The sequence below is a fragment of the Pleurodeles waltl genome, chromosome 6 (genome assembly GCF_031143425.1).
Source record: "Pleurodeles waltl isolate 20211129_DDA chromosome 6, aPleWal1.hap1.20221129, whole genome shotgun sequence".
Lineage (NCBI taxonomy): Eukaryota > Metazoa > Chordata > Amphibia > Caudata > Salamandridae > Pleurodeles > Pleurodeles waltl.
In genome coordinates this window covers 1095533331-1095551150 of record NC_090445.1, presented here as the reverse complement: position 1 = coordinate 1095551150, position 17820 = coordinate 1095533331, and the positions used below count along the sequence as shown (strand labels likewise).

The following is a 17820-nucleotide window of genomic DNA, read 5'->3' as shown; positions in this document are numbered from 1 at the left end:
AAATCAAGCCAGTTGCAAGCACAAGAAAGCTATGCAACTTCCAGAAATACCAGGTCCATTGCCCCATGAGGTTTGATGATTCTGGGCCCTTTACAGCTCACCTTTTCAGCACAGCTCTGAATGACATGTTATGTAATTATTACTGCGAGGCAACCAGGCCAGCAAACTGGCTGTAAAGAATGCACAACAGAACTGAATTTGATGCATCACAAATTACTTTGATCATTTCACACAGCTGTACCATGGGGGTGCTACTGGGAGCAATAAATCCCATTTTGCCCATGCAAGTCCTTTTCTCTATAACTAATAAACACGCTACCACCCTAAGCTATGACCACCAGAATGCCTATTTCATGGAATTAACCAAGAACGTACCTATACTTAAGTGGATACCCACAATCAGTAGGATTTGGTGAGGAAAAACAGTAGTATATAGCCTGACATCAGAGGGATGAACAGCTCTAACACCAGACCGATAAATGAACCTCCCGTCTCCAGCAGATCTCAGGGAGAAGTAATTTCTTCTCCACCTCCAACTCTCTAATCAGCAATACAGTGGGGTGGGGAAAGCTAACAGTTGAACTGAGACTGGTAGAACAAGGACTTCTATAAATAAAATAATGCTAGCACCTGAATCCTCTCAGTAGTGTTTGGGCAAGGAAAGATCCCAGCTTTATAGGAGTATCCCTATTAGGAAGGCAATTACACAGATCTCACTACATTTCGAACTTCAATTACTTCCCAATCTGTGAGTCAAACTTCGTGCATAGCCTTAGTCACTCTCTCGCATATTGTGAAAACATAATCATATATATTCCTTTATATTGCAGTAATAGTATTTTATATATTTATGTGTGACAACATGTGCAGAGATGTACTTTATAAACAGATAGAGATGTAGTTTTGTATTGTTTTCAAGTATTGATTAGCTTCAAACATGGTGGCTAATATATATTTGGCTATCGTATTCCCAAAATACATGTTATTAATCGTTGTATATTTGCATGCTTCTGTATTTCTAAAAAGCATAACATTACATTCAGTCATGTCAACTTCAAATAGGATTTTTGGAGAATAAAATAAGCTCAGTGTTTTATTTATGAATGATATCTTCTACTCAAGGACGTGTTAAAACATAATTTTGGCTGTGCCATTATGCCTTGCAGGAGTGACACAAAATTGTAATCAACGATGCATATATTGGGTGCTTTAATTCTACTAATATATAGTGGAGCATCCAATGTATTATTGAAGGTGCATTCACAGTAGATGTTTAATAATTCAAATATATATGTGTGTTTTAAAATGGTGATTTTAATATGCTGGATTGTAATACATGTGCACATTTATATTAATGTGTTTTGATAAAGATATTTTGGTAAACTTACATAAATTAATTGTATTCGTATTTTGCTGAAATAATAATTGAAAATTCACGTATGATCATGCATTTTGAATGTGCATTGAAGTATCATAATAAGTTAGATTACAGGCCTGAAATGTTGATCTGTGTGTCTAACCTTCAATGTGGATTTTGCTTGTGAAGTTATCCTGATGTTCAACTCAGGGAAGGAGAACTTGAAGGAAGTGGCTAATTCCGATTGTGCATGGAAGAAGGAAAACTACTGGTGTTAATGATTGTTTTCTCAAAGGTTCTGCAAGGTCTAATTGTTGTTCATTTAGCTAGACAAGGGCAGACCCCTTTTACCCTTTCATGAGAGCAGGTACCCCTGAGACTTAAGGAGGTATAGACTTCTCTAATCTTTATGTGGTTGAGTGGCTTTCTGCTACACAACATCTCTCTGTCAGAACTTCTACTGAGGATTCTGTTATGTGGACACATTCCTATTGATTTCATCATTTCCTGTTTTCTGAGAGATAATTATGATTTCCATATAGTTAAGTTAGAATATTTAGGGTAAACTAGTTTTTCAGATGATTAGGCAAGAGTACCACAACATGTACACTGACCAACAAATCCTATTTCCCATCTTTTGTGTTGCTGGAGCTGAGATCTTTGTAGGACTTATGCTTGTATGATTTAATCTTAGTCGACATTTTACTTCACCTTTGGTAACTTTGCACTTACATGGCATTTTTTTGAGACTCATTTACATAAATTTGGCCTTAAAGTTGAAATAAATCTTTAAACTTAATCTTCGTCTCTGAGAACTAATGTGTGACCAAGTAGGTTACACTGTTAATTGATTTGAAGTTTTGATTTTAACTCCCTTTACCCTCGCAGACTCCTAAACAAGGTCAGTTGAAAGTAGAGAAGCAAGAAAATGGGCCCAGAGTGTTATCAAACATCTTGTGCTTCCTATGGGAGAATATCCTTCCACCTGCTCATTAGATACCTTTTTGCTAAAATTAACACTTTCTGACACCTGATTAGGCTCCATAGACCAGTAGTGAGAAAAAAACAATAGAAACTGTCTTAATGTTATGTGTTTTAGCACCATGCATCTATGGACATTTTTCTAATGAGAGCTCTGGCTCAAATGTTTTTTAAATAGTTTGCTATACTGCTTCCTATTTTGCCCTAAACACAAGTTAAACTTTGGGTTTCCCAATGTGTTTCATTTTATTTTTAACAATATGCACACACAGACCATGGATGGAGTCTGTGTGTAAGCGAGATTGTAAATGCAACTTGAGGAGGGTAGGGGACAGTTATTGCTGTTGCACTGCTGGACTTTTGCAACACTGTCCTTCCTGCCCATGTAGTTTGATGCGGGTCAGTAGGTAAAATAAGGTAATTGTGAAGTGTGTTCCTATTTTCAAGCTGCACTGTTCCCTCTCAGTTGATTATTGTCCTGTAAAAGAGACAGCAGGTGCACAGTTGATCGACCTAATGCACGATAATTTGCATTAAAATAACTTAACCATAATTGAAAAAAAATCTTACCTTTAAGTGGCAATGCATAAAAACAGACTATGCTGCTTAAAGTATAAGTGCCAGACCTATGGATGTCCCACATACATTAGGTGTCAGACTTTGACACATTGGTTGCCCGAGTAAGATGTCAGGACAAAGGATCCCACAGGAAGGCAGAAAGTAGCTCATGATGTACTCTAACATCTGAATGGAACACTGTGTAGGATGAAGGACAGCTCTTCTCACGCAGTGCTGCACTTAATATCTGGCCCTCTGACAAATAACACATTGAGTCACAACAGGTATTTGCAGATGAGCGGGTATCCAGGAAGGCAGGAGAGTCCACATCTCCAGCCAAATCACAGGCTTTCTCCAATCAGCACACAGATGACATTAAACTCTCCATCAGGTCTTCGGCTCTACTACACCATTCCAATCTGCATGGGCACGCAGCAACCACCACGAGGTGCCCATGTCTCCTATGCTGAATCCTTCAGTTTTGCCGTGCAGTGTCTCTGGCCATCGGGTCTATCACTGCCGGTGTTGAACAACTGCAAACGTTCTGCATCTGTGCACTATACACATTCATATTTTCTTAAGATGACCGAAAGAAAGAGGCGCTCACATATATCCACTCTCCCTATCGCACTTGCCATTATGACATGGCTACATTTATTGAAGGGGGAGGGGGAAACTAGTGGTACGAAATAATTTGTTATCGGTTCCCTAGCAGAAAGCAATTTAGTCATTCCGTGCCCTTTGATGGATGTAAAATTGTAGTTCTACTTCTCTCTTTGTGAAATGTCCCCATTTTTGGATTTGCGAAGACAAGCACAGTTTAAAGACTTCATCTGATGAGGCGTAGCTTCTCATGGAGCGGTACCCTCAAGAGAAATGTTTGTTGGTAGGCTGAAATCGATTGGGTGTCCAATGACTGCATTTTTCCTGTACCACTAACAGCTGCCATTAGTTCTGAGGGGCAGCGCATGAACGTCAATTCACCGAAAGGCCAGGGGTAGCGGAAGTGACGTCACATGCCATTTGACCTCGGCATTCACTCCCACACATATGCTTATACATAAACACACAACATACACACACTCGCTCTCATATAAACACAGTCCTATGCACACATGCTAGTGCTTAATTTGAGGCGGTGGGGGGCACTGGTACCTATTATTGGGGGCAGGCACTTATTTTTCTGCATTAGGCATTTCCTGCCAGAAAAAGATACATAAGGGGAAAGATGGAGGAAGAGAAAGACAGTAAAGCATCATAAAGGGGAAAGCTGCAAGAGTGAGCTGAAGGGCCAGAGAGTGGTTGTAAATGGATTAAAGAGGCCCAAGATGGTTTTAGGATTATGTTGCCTCAGTATTCTGTGCTCCCACATTTAACTGCAACCGCCGCGTGTTGCAGAGGAGAGCTTTGGGCACTGGCACATTTTTATTTACAAATTAACCACTGAGAACTGCACACAACATACATATAAAAGCATTATTTTTACTTACCTCAGCTGCCAGGGAGTGTCATTATCTAGCTAATTGGGCTCTATTTTTTATTACACTAACAGTAAATGATGTACTGTTATTCACTATTAGTGTAATAAACAAAATGACAAAATTGGCAACAAGGAGATTTGACCCCCAACCGATGGCCATAAGAATGAGAAGCCCCCTTTCTTTATGGCACTAATTTTGCCACCTCCAAGTCCAGGGATCGTAAAGACAGTGCCTGGGTTAGCATGGCGCAAGTTAGAGGCAGCTGCGACCCCTGGCATCCCCTAAATGACATCTATACGGCAGAGTGGAAATGCGGCAGTCCATTCCCTTCCTGCAAGATGTTCCGCACTAAGCGGCCGGATGTGAGCGAGTGAGGAATAAAGCTGCAGAGCAAATTTTCACTCAGTACTAAACGTCCCGACCTAGAAAGCTGGACAAGCTCTGAGTGGCGAGGGAGATGATTTCTTCTTTATTTAGGGATCATTTTTTTTAACCTTCTCAGGTTCGTTAAGCATGAAGCTGCTAGGGAGACCTCTTCCTCAAGGTCATAATGGATTTTGTTTCCAGTCCTGGACGTTTGTGTGAAAACCTAATGCTTTCTGGGTGGTGTAGTCTTATTTTGCTTCAGTTGAAATAATTAGATTACCAGCCATGAAAACAATAATTTGTAAGTGAAGAAGCACATACCTTAAAAGAGAGTCTGCAAGTCTTGCCATTCATTTCAAGCAGACTGTTGGCCTCATTCATGGTCCAACATCAAATCATTGGAAGTCCTACATTTTTGGCTTGGATATTCTTTAAGATCAAGAAACTGTCTTCATTTTTGGCATCTCTTTGGGTCAGTTTGTGTTTTGAGGTATATTGTGACATCATACACGGGACGGTGGCTCCCTTTATTGAAATTGCAAGGCACGGAGTCTCAAGAAACTCTTTGTAACTAGTGAACAGAGACTGCGTCCTACTGACACCCTGAGTCCAGCATAGCTAAGTCCTTTTAATAACAAAAAGATGGCACAGACATTCCCTTGTCCACAGCTTGAACTTCATCATTGACTGTTTATACCAACCTCGTTCACTCAGCTACGAAGCTGGCTGTCTGAAATATGACTCGCGCTTCCCCAGCCCTACTGCCTTTCGGAGGAACCAGGCGGTTAAAACAGTTATCGATGTCTCTACGAGGCTGGTTATTTTTGCCACAGAGGCCAATTACCTTTTCACCATCCCCCTGTGTCCCCGACCCCACACCCCAACTCTTTCATGTTCAGTTCTTTCAAAGACTGAGCAGTACTGAGCAAAGGTTATTAGAGGTCGGACTGAGCGTTCATTCTATCCGGCATTTCCCGCCGGTGGAGGCCCTCGGAGGCCGGTTTTGAAAGCCCAGGACCGCTCCTGGTGCTCCTCTCTCACTTCCCCAGCTCCGACAGGTCAACCGCAGCAGGTGCGGGGCCTTCGACAGGGAGGAGGAGTAGAGTTCTGAGAGGGCTGTAGGACAGAAGAGAATGGGGGGAGAAACGGTATGAATGGCAAGAGAGGTACAGAGCGAGGAGAGTAATGGAGCGGGTGTTTTTTGGGCATTTCCGCCTGGGCTGCTTTTTGTTCCGCAGTCTGACCCCGGGCCAATTAAAGCGCAGCCAGACTGCCCAACGCCAGTCATTGATCAACTCTATCGCCCATTGATAGAGGGCGCGCTAAGAGTTAACTGAGAGCCCTCACAACAGACTGTTTTTCTGTTTAGCTCAGCAAACCTAATTTATTAAAACCTATTTATGTGCACAGCCGTGCCACGGCATCCAGCGAGGAGATAGCAAAGAGCTAGGACAGAGTTTATTGAATCAGGAGATAGTGAAAGGAGGTAATGGCCTGGCTCGGGGTGAGGGGTGGGGGCGTGAGGTGGGGCACAGAGTGGGCAGCGCCGTCGATAAACATCTCACTGAGGAACATCTGCGTCACTGTCCTGCTTCTGCGAGGTGATTGAGATATCTGCTAATTAGAGCCGGCGCACAGAACTGAGAGCGTCGAAAATTGAGGGTCTCGTGGTACCAGGAAAGTGCATTTAGTTTGAAAAGTGGGAGAGCGAGCTTCACCTTTCTTTGCTTTTCTCGAGTTCTTCTGGGCCTACCTTTAGTGAGCAGTATGGCAGGTGAGTACGTGCAACCATGAAGGCTGTCCTGATGTGTTCTCAACATGATGTCCAGTGACAAACCATGCCAGAAGTGGATACCAGAAAAGAGGGAGACTAAGTGATCTTTCAGAGCAGAGCGCAAGATGTCAAGGGGCATATTTACAAGCCCCTTGCACCTCCTTCGCGCCTCCATAGCGTCATTTTTTTTATGCTAAGGTGGCTTTTCTGCTGCGCCATATGCACAAAGTGGCGCACTACTTGCATTGCACCACTTTGCGACCCCCTGTGCCACATTATGCCTCCATGAGGCATAATTTATGCAGAGGGGCATTCTGGCGCAGGGAGGCCCAAAAAATTGGCACAGGGAAATTTATGAGATTTCACGGTGCCATTTTTAGCGTCATTTTTAACACCTGCTCCGAGCAGGCATTAAAATGGTGCATCCATTATATTCAATGGGCCTCCCTGTGCTTTGATGCACTAGCATACATTTTTTTTTGATGCTAGCGCAGCAAAGTGCCACAATAGCGTACAAAATGTTCATGCTGTTGTGCTAACGACCGCCATGGTGCGCCGTATTCTAAATATGGCACATTCATGCTGTTGTTAGGTGTCGTTGGGGGGGGTGCAAGAAAAGTGGTGCATCATCTATGATGCGCCACTGTCGTGTGAATATGCCCAAAGTACTTTGCCTCAAGGCAGGGGGGCTGCACCTTCTTCCCTAGTGTTTAGAAAAGAAAATAACACAGGACACATCCTAACCACCAACCACAGTGCACCACTTCAAGTAAGAATATGCCAAAAACACTCTTCAATTATTGCAAAGTCTATTTAAACAATTTTACATGTCTATATGTTTTTTAGAAAATACCAAATAAGTTATGCAGATGCAGCTTTATAACTTCAATCTCCATGTTCATCCCAGGGCATTTGTGAAGATGGAATTTGTGTCGATGGTGCACATGGAATTAGTGTTTTGCTCTCAATGGTATAGCGAGGTAGTTCAAGGACCCACTTAAAGTATGTGATAATAGAACATGTTGCAGTTGTGTCAAAGGAGTATGGTCGAGTCATGAAATCTTAAAAAAAAAAAGTTAGGTCGTTTGTTGAGGTGGCCTATTGTGAGTATCACATGTATCAATTAACTGACTGCATGACTGGAAGAGGGCAAGGAAGTACCCAGTAAATTAAAATGCACCCTCCCCCCCCCCCCCACCCGTTTACCCGTTTGAGTCAAATCTCTAAGATCACCGAGTGGGAAAGAAAGTAATTCCGACCCTCCCTAATATCCTTTTTTTCACTCTAAGATCCATCTACCTATCCATTCACCCCCACCTTTTCCTCCCCCCAGCCATTTCTCCTTAGTTCCATCCTTTTATCCTCCAGTCCACCGTTTCACCAGTCTATTCATCCATCAGTTCACACATTGTTTTTTTCACTCCCCACCAACATTTCTTTTCCATCTTTCCATGCTTTGTTATTCCATCCACCCAGTCTATCACCACTCCATCCATCCAATGTGCAATCCTTCATCCGTGAAGTGTTCCTTCCTTTGCTATTTTCAACATGCTTTTTTACCACCTTTCCTTTCTTCCGTGTGTTCTTCCACATTATTGCCCTGTAAAAGAGATAGCAGGTGCATAGTTGATTGACTTAATGCACGATAATTTGCATTAAAATACCTTAACCATAATTGAAAAAAAAATCTTAACTGAAAGTGGCAATGCATATAAACAGACTTTGCTGCTTAAAGTATAAGTGTCAGACGTATGGATGTCCCACATACATTTAGTGTCAGACTTTGACACATTGGTTGCCCGAATAAGATGTCAGGACAAAGGATCCCACAGGAAGGCAGAAAGTAGCTCATGATGTACTCTAACATCTGAATTGAACACGGTGTAGGATGAAGGACAGCTTTTCTCGCTCATTGTTGCACTTAATATCTGGCCCTCTGACAAATAACACATTGAGTCACAACAGGTATTTGCAGATGAGCGGGTATTCAGGAAGGCGGGAGGGTCCACATCTCCAGCCAAATCACAGGCTTTCTCCAATCAGCACACAGATGACATTAAACTCTCCATCAGGTCTTCTACTCTCCTACACCATTCCAAAAGACATCTTTCACCACTTTCTCCACACCAGTTTCTATCTACTTCCTCTCTTTTCTTCCTTCCTCTGCTGTGCTCATTCTATTTGCTGCTCTCCGCCCCTTTTCGATATTTGTATACTTTCTTTCTTTATCTATTGGTTCACTACTTTCACCTCCCACGTTTCAACACTTCCCTGGTAGCCCCTTACAGCGTTTTATGGTGCTTTGTAATACCTACAGACAGGCCCATAAAACGAACACATATTTCGGTGAGATCCAACTAACCAGAACATGGGAACCAGTGGGATCCCCCACTTAAGCTGCAAAAGCTGAGAGAGGGAGGGGCACGACGCCACTGGAGGATGGTGTGGCCCCTTCCTCCTCCTGACCTAGCCTCTCGTAGGCCTAATATTCCTCTAATGGACTACGTTTAGCTTTAATCCTGTGACAGGTCCGATTTCGGGCACCAGAATGCCACTCACGCAGACAAAACCACAGTTGCATCACTCTCTCTCTCTCCGTTTTAAAACACAGGGCAGCGCAGATTCAGGACCAAAGGACGGTTGACTACACTCAAGACTGATGAGGACGAATAGGAAGGGATCGGCATGACCGTGAGCAGTTTCGCCACTTTCACGAATTAATATTCAACTGCTCACAACATATCAGGGCTACTGATCTCCAGCTACTCACATGCAATGACTGTCACAAATCAGCCTCTTGCATCAGAAGAGGGCTGCAGAGTAAGGGTGGGCAGAACTTATGGAGTCTTACTCCGCGGAATTCCACAAAGTTACACAAAAACTATGTGAGATTTAGCAGAACTCCACAAGCGGTCGGAAAATGGAATGTCGGGCTGATTTTTAGCACCAGGAGTTTGTTTCACACTGAGAAATCAGTGTGAATGGCACCACGTGGCATGCCGGAAGGTGCTGCTTCTTGAGTTGGTTTAGCTGCAGCTTGAGTAGATTTTCTATTCAAGCGGCAGCTTTTCCAACGCAAACAGTCAGAACCTCCCCTGACCGTGCACGTTGGGAAAATCTTGTCAGGTGCCCTCCTAGAACCCAAAAATCACACTAGGGGATGCCAATTCTCACTTGCCAATTTACCGTTGGGGGGATGGGCGTGAGAAAAATCACTGTCACCTACCGGAATTTTGGCTAGAACTCTGCGTTACATACATAATGTGGAGGGGCCAAAACTCTGTCGACGAAGCTAACTCTGTCAGCGAAGCAGAATTTCCAGAGCTCTAGCTACTGCTTTCCCCCCTTGATTGTTACTACTTAGGTATTCCCAACACCATGGCACATGTTAGGCCAATGGCGTCAACATTTTTCATGCTATTGTGGTGCTTTGCTGCACTAGCGTTAAAAATTTTGACGCTAGTGCAGCAAAGTGCAAGGAGGCCCATTGCCTTCAATGGATGCGTCCTTCAATGCCTGCTTTGAGCTGGCGTTAAAATAATGCCAAAAATGGGGTAATTAAATCTTGTTGACTTCATTACGCCATTTTTGCGGAACTCCTAATGCCGGATCGCCCCCCTTGCATGCATTCGGCATGACGCAGGCATAATGTGACACAAGGGGTCGCGAAGTGGCGCAATGCATGCATTGCGCCACTTTGTAAATATGGATTTTTGCCATGCAGAGCCACATAAGCGAAAAAAAATATACGCTAATGTGGAGCAAGGAGATGCTAGGGCCTTGTAAATCTGGCCCTACGATTGCCACTAATATCCATCTATTCAAACCCTGTAACTGTCATTAATGACCAGTTGCCAGGGCTAGACTGGCCATATGGGAATCAGAGAAAGGCCCTGGTAGGCTAACGACCAGGGGGTTGGTTTAAGCTGTGTGTGGCCGGGCTAATCAACCCTCGTGCCTTGTAAACAGTCTCGAAGGAGTGCACACAATATTGGTGTGGACAAACACACAATTTTCCCAGTTATCCAAAATACTTCTCAGGCGCTTATTCTCATTTGCTACGCTCACACTGTACAGCATAGAGAAGCAAGAGCATAATTTCCAGGGCTGCTTTTAGCTCATAGTCCACAGCTGCCAGTGACCCACGCAATCAGAATTACAGCTACTCCCACCACATGAAAGTTACCAGCAACTGTCACAAATTTAAGGGCAGTGACTGTACAATGGACAAGATGTGAATTAAGAGAAGTCTATCTACGGTGTCTGCGATGGCTGGTGGGAATATTGCACGGTGGCACTTATTTACATAGGAGATTTAATTGATGAACACAATTACAGGAACGGCTTCCTTTGGCAAGAAATGCATAGTGTGTCTCGAGAGGAAATTGAGAATGCCCACCATGAAGGAAGGAACAGTAATTGTGGAATCCATGTTGGCGTATGGCTTTTGCACTGTTCTTTTCTGCACAGAAGAGGCTGGGCCCACAACCCTTGGTACATACACTGTTGGAGATTTTAAATGAGTCATTTAAAGAATATATTTACCCTCGAAATGTGTCCAGAGAAAGAAGACGTCTGGATTTGGGTTTGTCATCAGCAATACTTCCGTCAGCTGCAGGACCAGCATCCTGAAACAGAGAAGACACTCACATCACCCATTGCTGTGAAGTGCATAGTCTACCAACTCTCAGTACTTGGCTGGTCTTGTTTGTGGCCAGAAAACAAATGTAGGCCTTTTTGGAAATTGGGCGAATTCCTGGTTGCCCAAGACACTAAACAGCACTGGGAAAATAATATAGACTCACTGTGGCATTTCTACCTTTCATTTCGCATTTTGGTCCTCATGCAATGTTTGGCAATCCAAGTTCCACGTGCAAGAATATCATGCTGGGAAAGAAACTACCGAAAATGTTGTTCCGGTTGTGCTTACAGTAAAGGGAAACCTACTAAACTTTTCACCAGGCCAAAAAAGAATTACACAATTTCAAGTAATTCCACTTCTGCCTTAATACCGTGCCTCAGTTACCTCTCATCCTTTTCATACTGTAGATCATATCTGAATCTACTTGTTACTATAGAATGACAGCCAGTTTTTTTGTTACCACACAATGGCACACCATTTTCTATGGGCAGTTTGTCTGCTAACACGATAAAAATATGTTAATTGTTATCCAGCTGTTTTTACTTTAGCGATTCATTAAGCAAGAACGCTGCTTATACCAATAAGACATATCTGCCACTTCTGTCCACCGGTTATACATAGAAGCTTTTAATCTCGATTGAGAAGCATCAAGGTTTTACGTAAATTAAGTGTGTGACGTTCCAGGTAGAGTTCTTTCCATTGAAGTGGCGATCCCCCTCCATTGTGGTTCACAGAAATATGTCTGACCTCCTTCCAATACCCGAACGACCCTTCAACCCCTTTTCCTTCATTTATTAGTGGCAGTGAGCGTGATATTTTACTTCCGGGTTGCTCCACAGCGTCCTTGTCATCGTTTGCCATGTGAATCACGAATGTTGTTTCTGTATTCTAACCACCTTGCTACCTCCACCCAGCAAAGAGAACCATCAGCACTTGCCTTCCATCACCAGGTTAGCACACATGATCCAGGTCCTGTTAGGTTGCATTCCTGGGGTACATGTCATATGTTTTGAAGGGAAAAAGCTGGGAAGATGCTATGATGAAATAGGTACTTTTATACGGTTGACAAAATATTGAGAACCACAGAAAAAAGTCCATGGCAAAACCCAAACGAGAGGCTATCACAAATCAGTCCACATGGAAAAGAGGATTCTGCTGGCATCCCGAATCAAGCCATTCACAAAGCAAACCAACAAACTGTTCAGAGTCGTTCAAGTGATGGTACTGCAACCAACCAAGTATACTCTTTATACCAGGCGCAAGCAATAGAAACATCTAATAGCACTGTATTCTGACAAGGGTGAAAATATAAAGGCAGATATCCAGTTGAACTCAGAAACATCCCACTTCTACCCTTTCTCACCAGTTGCAACCCACTTAGGGGCATATTTATACTCGGTTTGCATCAAATTAGCATCATTTTTTTGTACTCTAATTCGGTGCAAAACTAACTCCATATTTATACTTTGGTACTAGACCCGTCTAGCTCCAAATTTATGGAGTTAAAGTCATTTTTTGGAAGTGGAAACCTACCTTGCCATAATGAGATGCAAGGTAGGTGCTCCTGTGCAAAAAATGACTCTATGGCCTTAACGCCATATCTATACTCCAGACCAAAAATGGTGCACGGGAGGGAGGAGGGGTCAAAAAATGGTGCAAAGCTTGCTTTGCCCCATTTTTTAACACCTGGGTCAGGGCAGGCGTTAGGGGACCTGTGGGCCTATTTCGATGGTGGAACACCAGGGGCACCCACACAAGAGGAACTACGGAGGATGGGGACCCCATCCCAGGTAAGTACAGGTAAGTATTGCAGTTTATTTTTCAAAGTGCCATAGGGGGCCCTGAAATGGGCCCCCATACATGGCACAGGGTGCAACGGCCATACCCAGGGGACCCTTGTCCCCTGTGCTGGCCATTGGGGTGGTGGGCATGACTCCTGCCTTCTTTAAGGCAGGAGTCATGTGGTATGGTAGGTTTAGCATAAAAAAAGATGCTAATCTGGTTAGAGTAATTTTTTTTACTCTAACCTGCCTAAAGTCATTTTTGGTGCTAAAGCCCCTTCTTCCATACCGCCAGCCCCACCCGACTAAAGTCTTTTTTTTTTTACTCTAGCCTACATTTTGCACCGGCATGCACCATTCCATAAATATGGTGCCCTGCTGGTGCTAAAAATGGTGCAAGCTGGTGCAAAACATTTTGGTGCAAAACTGCGTTAGTGCAGTTTTGCACCAAAAAGTATAGAAAAGGCCCTTAGTCTTTACCAAGTTTTCGATATAAATCATCACATATTTAATAAATGCATCCTAAAAAATTAACGCTTCTGAAACAGGGGTCTCCACACTTTTCTGTACTAAGAGCTACTTATGTTCAAATAAAATCATCCCAAGTTATTAATAGTAAAAGAGTTTTAACACTGAGCCCATCAGATGAATTCACATTCGTGGCCACCATTTGGACGATTGTCAGCAGTGTGAGTACAGCATGCAGTAATGTAAAAAATACTTTGGCAATGTAGAATATCTCTGGATGGGTAAAATATTACAGCCATAGCAGCAATGCCCTTTAGCATCAAGTTATTGTTAGTAATACGTTTCCCCAAACATCAGCTCATGTGCCCTGCAAAGATGCATATTTTCATCTTAAATACACACTTTTCAGTTTTGGTGTACATATAATTCACCCTAACCAACATCAGTGAAATCTTCATCCAGAGGACAACAAGAAAACATGATCTCCTCAATCTGTCAGCGACATATGATCGAAAAGGACTGCAAATCCCAACAAGAACACCTGAAAGACTGGCAGCAGTGTCTGAAACAGCACTGTGGTGCTGTTAATGTTTTTCAATTTAGAGCAGTTAGATCAGAATCATCAGTGTTCCTGATCTACAAAGCACACCATCTCTGGCATTCCTCAAAGTTCCTCTGTTTCCAAATGCATTGACTAGAAAAAAATAATTAGTCAAAGTCAACTGAAATTGAAAAGCTATGCGGATGACAACCAATCTTACTGAGAACGTCTCCTATTCCTCTGGATGCAGAAAATGGAAGCAATCACCTACACCCTATAGGAAGCTAAACACCTTGGTGTGTGATTCAGTCCAGAGGACTACTTTGTTATTCAGATAACAGCAATGACAAAGAATGGCAACTTCAAACATATGATGCCGATAAAGGTTCTCCTGATCTTTCAGTTGAACCTTTCAGCTGAACATTGCAGGTCATCTGTTCTTTTCCGGTTGGATTATTCTAGTACAATCTAGGCTTGAATTAAGCAATTCGGAAACCCCAGAGGCTGTAGAACCAGGAAGCGAGCCTTTGGATACGAACTTAATTAATTCTTATCCTCTCAGATCAACTCTTATGGGCTCCACTGTCTTCATATGAGCAAAGAATCAAGTTCAAAATGTTGTACTTGTTTTACAAAACAAATATGGAAAATGTTCAAAATACCTGGGGAAGCTACTTCACTTCGACGTTCATTGCTGCAACCTTAAATTTAGAAATGCAAAAGTAGTTGATCAGCAATATTCAACCAAATGAACCACTGGAAGAATTATCTGGGTGTTAAGCCTGCATATTTGGAATGCTGTTTAACCCTGCTTCTGTGAATCAGGTCAACACACAATAAAACATAATTGGCAAAGCAATAGGTTTCACCTCTGCAAAACCTGTTGGTTTTGTTAATGTTTTTCAACACATTTCACAGCAGTGCTAGCTACCGTGCAGCATGCCTTAAGGTTGAAAAAGGACTGTGACGCGGTCAGCATTGTCCTCGTGATAGCTCTTTTAAAAAAAATCTTTAAACCATGATGTACAGCAACCAGCGCCGCTGTGCAACATGCTTAAAAAAAGATTGTCAAAACCAATAGATTGCGCAGAAACGAAACCTATTGGCTTTGCCAATGCCTGTTATGTTTAGGTATGAGAAAAGTAAGTGATTTGCCTGTAATCACAAAATTATGAACTGAGGCTGAGGCTAGGAAGAGGAGAGGGCATCCTCTGGGGAGGGGATGTGGCGTAAGGGCCAGAGCAGCAGACCATGTAGCAGGGGATGTGAGTTCAAGTCTCGGTGCCAGCTCAAAAGCATGTGATTCTGGGCAAATCACTTCATCTCTCTGTGCCTACAAAAATAAATGTGTCCTAGTATAAAGTAACTGGTGCATCTGTAAAGAGCTTTAGTGGTGTCTGAACTATATAAAAAAGGGAAAAGCATCAATGGGATGTGGGAGAAGGAGGGGATCTATGAATAGTAATTGAGGTTTCATGGGGAAAGCAGCAATGGGCAGGAGGTGGTAGTGGGAGGATGGGTAACCAACAACAAATGCGGGCATTCATGGGGAAATAAAGTCATTTGCCCGTAATTTAAAGATATTTAAGGCCTGATTTATGGAAAGTTAGTGCCGCCTTTGCATTATTGTTTGACACAAAAGCAGAGCAAACTTACAAAATATAAATATATTTTGTAAGCTTGTGCCGCTTTTACTTACAAAATATAATTATATTTAGTAAGTTTGCGCCGCTTTTGTGTCAAATAATAACGCAAAGGCAGCGTTAACTTTTCATAAATCAGGCCCTTAGTTTACGGATGCATAAATAAGAAGGTGTAATAAAAAAACATTTTATAAAAGTACACCTGCAGGCATGTGGGGGAGGAGGGCAACAACAAGCAGTAAGTAGAGATTGCCTGCAGATGCACTCACATGGAGCGCTCATTTGTAAATGGAAAAAAGTACCTGCAAAGTGAGTAGCAAGTGGAAGGCCAGTGGCCAGTGACCAGAAGCTGTACTAGGTCCTAGCTTCACAGCATGAACAGCTAAGCAGAGTAGGAAGTGAAATCAGACAATGTGCTGGCCAACCAGAAACATGTGAATTAGAGCGAAGCTGGAATCAACGAATGGGGCAGTCTCTAAACCCCTTTTAATATATATTTTTTAATACAATAGATTTCGCAAGCACAGCACAAATGCAGTGCAGGTGAAACCTAAAAAAGAATGTAATGCTTGCACATGCATAGAAAGGACATTAGCTTCTCGTGTTGATTGGGTTATGGAGCATGTATACTGGTTTTCTATGAAGTTAAACAAAAAATTTCTAGTGTATGAAGTTAGACTAAAATCTTCTAGGGTATTTTATACATAATGGTGAAGAGCTCCTTACTTATGGTTACTTCTCAAGACTCCAATGTAGAATTATGGTCCTATTTACATTTATAAAACCTACGATGTTTTCATACAACAACTTTAATTTTGCCAGATTTTACCAAATACATCTTATACCTGGGTGAATAACGAACCACCTTAGAGGATAAGCGTACTACAAGAAGCCATTAACAAGACCAAAATCGTAAAAGAAAAAATGTCTAAGCCAGAAGTGATTCTCGACTAACATCCTTCCACGGATCATTCATGCAGCCTCAATCTTGCAGTTTGAAAAGAAGCTTATGACCTTCCCCCAAATTGCCAAAAATAGTTTGTCCTCATTTTATATTGCTCACAATCTCAAATGCTTTCTTATTGCACGTAGTTGTATATCAAAATAAGCCAGATTCACATAAACTTTCCATATAATAACAAATGCTTTATGAAGATAGACCATTTCATGTCAATTATAAATACAAGTTTCAAAGTATATAAATTAGAAAAAGCATTTGATTTCAACATTAAGGGGCATATTTAAGAGCCCCTAGCAGCATTCCAATGCCACATTAGAGTCATTTTTTATGCTAATGTGGCATTAGAAGACCAAAAAAACTGCGTCATATTTACAAAGTGGTGGAATGCATACATTGCACCACTTTGTAACCCTTTGCGCTACATTTTGCCTGTGCCTGGCATAATGTATGCAAAGTGGGTGTTCCCCTGTTAGTGGGGCCAAAAAAATGGTGCAAGGAAATCTCAGAGATTTCCTTGTGCCAATTTATTTGGCACTATTAACGCCTGCTCAGAGCAGGCGTTAAAAGGAGACTTCCATTGCTTACAATGGGCCTCTGGGTGCTTTGAAGGATTAGCTTCAGTATTTTTGTCGCTAATCCTGCAAGGCGACGAACTAGCATAAAAAATTCAGATGCTAGTTCCCTAACTACCGCCATGGTGTGCCATATTTTAAATATAGGGCCCACATGGTGGCATTAGGGCGACACTAAGGGGTGGAAGAAAAGTGGCGCTGCACTGTGTGCAGCGCCACTTTTCATAAATATGCACCTCAATCTATCAATTAAAGTACATGTCTGAACTGGGGCATGTTTTTATATTTCTTTCAATGTGGGTAATAATATCCCCCTCCTGTATCAGGCCTTGTTAAAAGTGGTAGGGCTAGGTGGAGAAATCGGTAGGTGTCAGAACTACTACAAAAAAAGTGGTAATCTACTGCCTAAAACCGTAGAGTTAGAAAGTATTCATTTAATCTGTAAAAAACTAGCCATGACACCGTGCAGGAGGTCCCCTCACACCATTCAGGCCAAGTGCCACTGCACATGGTGCAGCATTGATAGCAATGCCCCTACTGCCGTTTACTAAGAAAATAATTCCTAAATAGCAATATTCTCTGACCTGTTCCAAGGACATACCATTTTATCATTATTTATTCCCTGCTCAAAACTCATAATCTATTTTATTGTAGTCTACCCACAGGAAATGTACATTTAAACATGTAGAAGTACT

The 17820-nt window shown here is 42.3% G+C and overlaps 1 protein-coding gene across 2 annotated transcripts in view; it reads right to left on the bottom strand.

Moving 5' to 3' along the window:
* The window catches only part of LOC138300602 (heparan-alpha-glucosaminide N-acetyltransferase-like), a 1159463-nt gene that overhangs the window by 637367 nt on the left and 504276 nt on the right, over positions 1–17820 (bottom strand). For both annotated transcript variants that reach the window (XM_069240195.1, XM_069240196.1), the window contains one exon: positions 11063–11145. In XM_069240195.1, coding sequence (XP_069096296.1) covers positions 11063–11145 — 83 coding nt within the window. The remainder of the gene's footprint in view (positions 1–11062; positions 11146–17820) is intronic.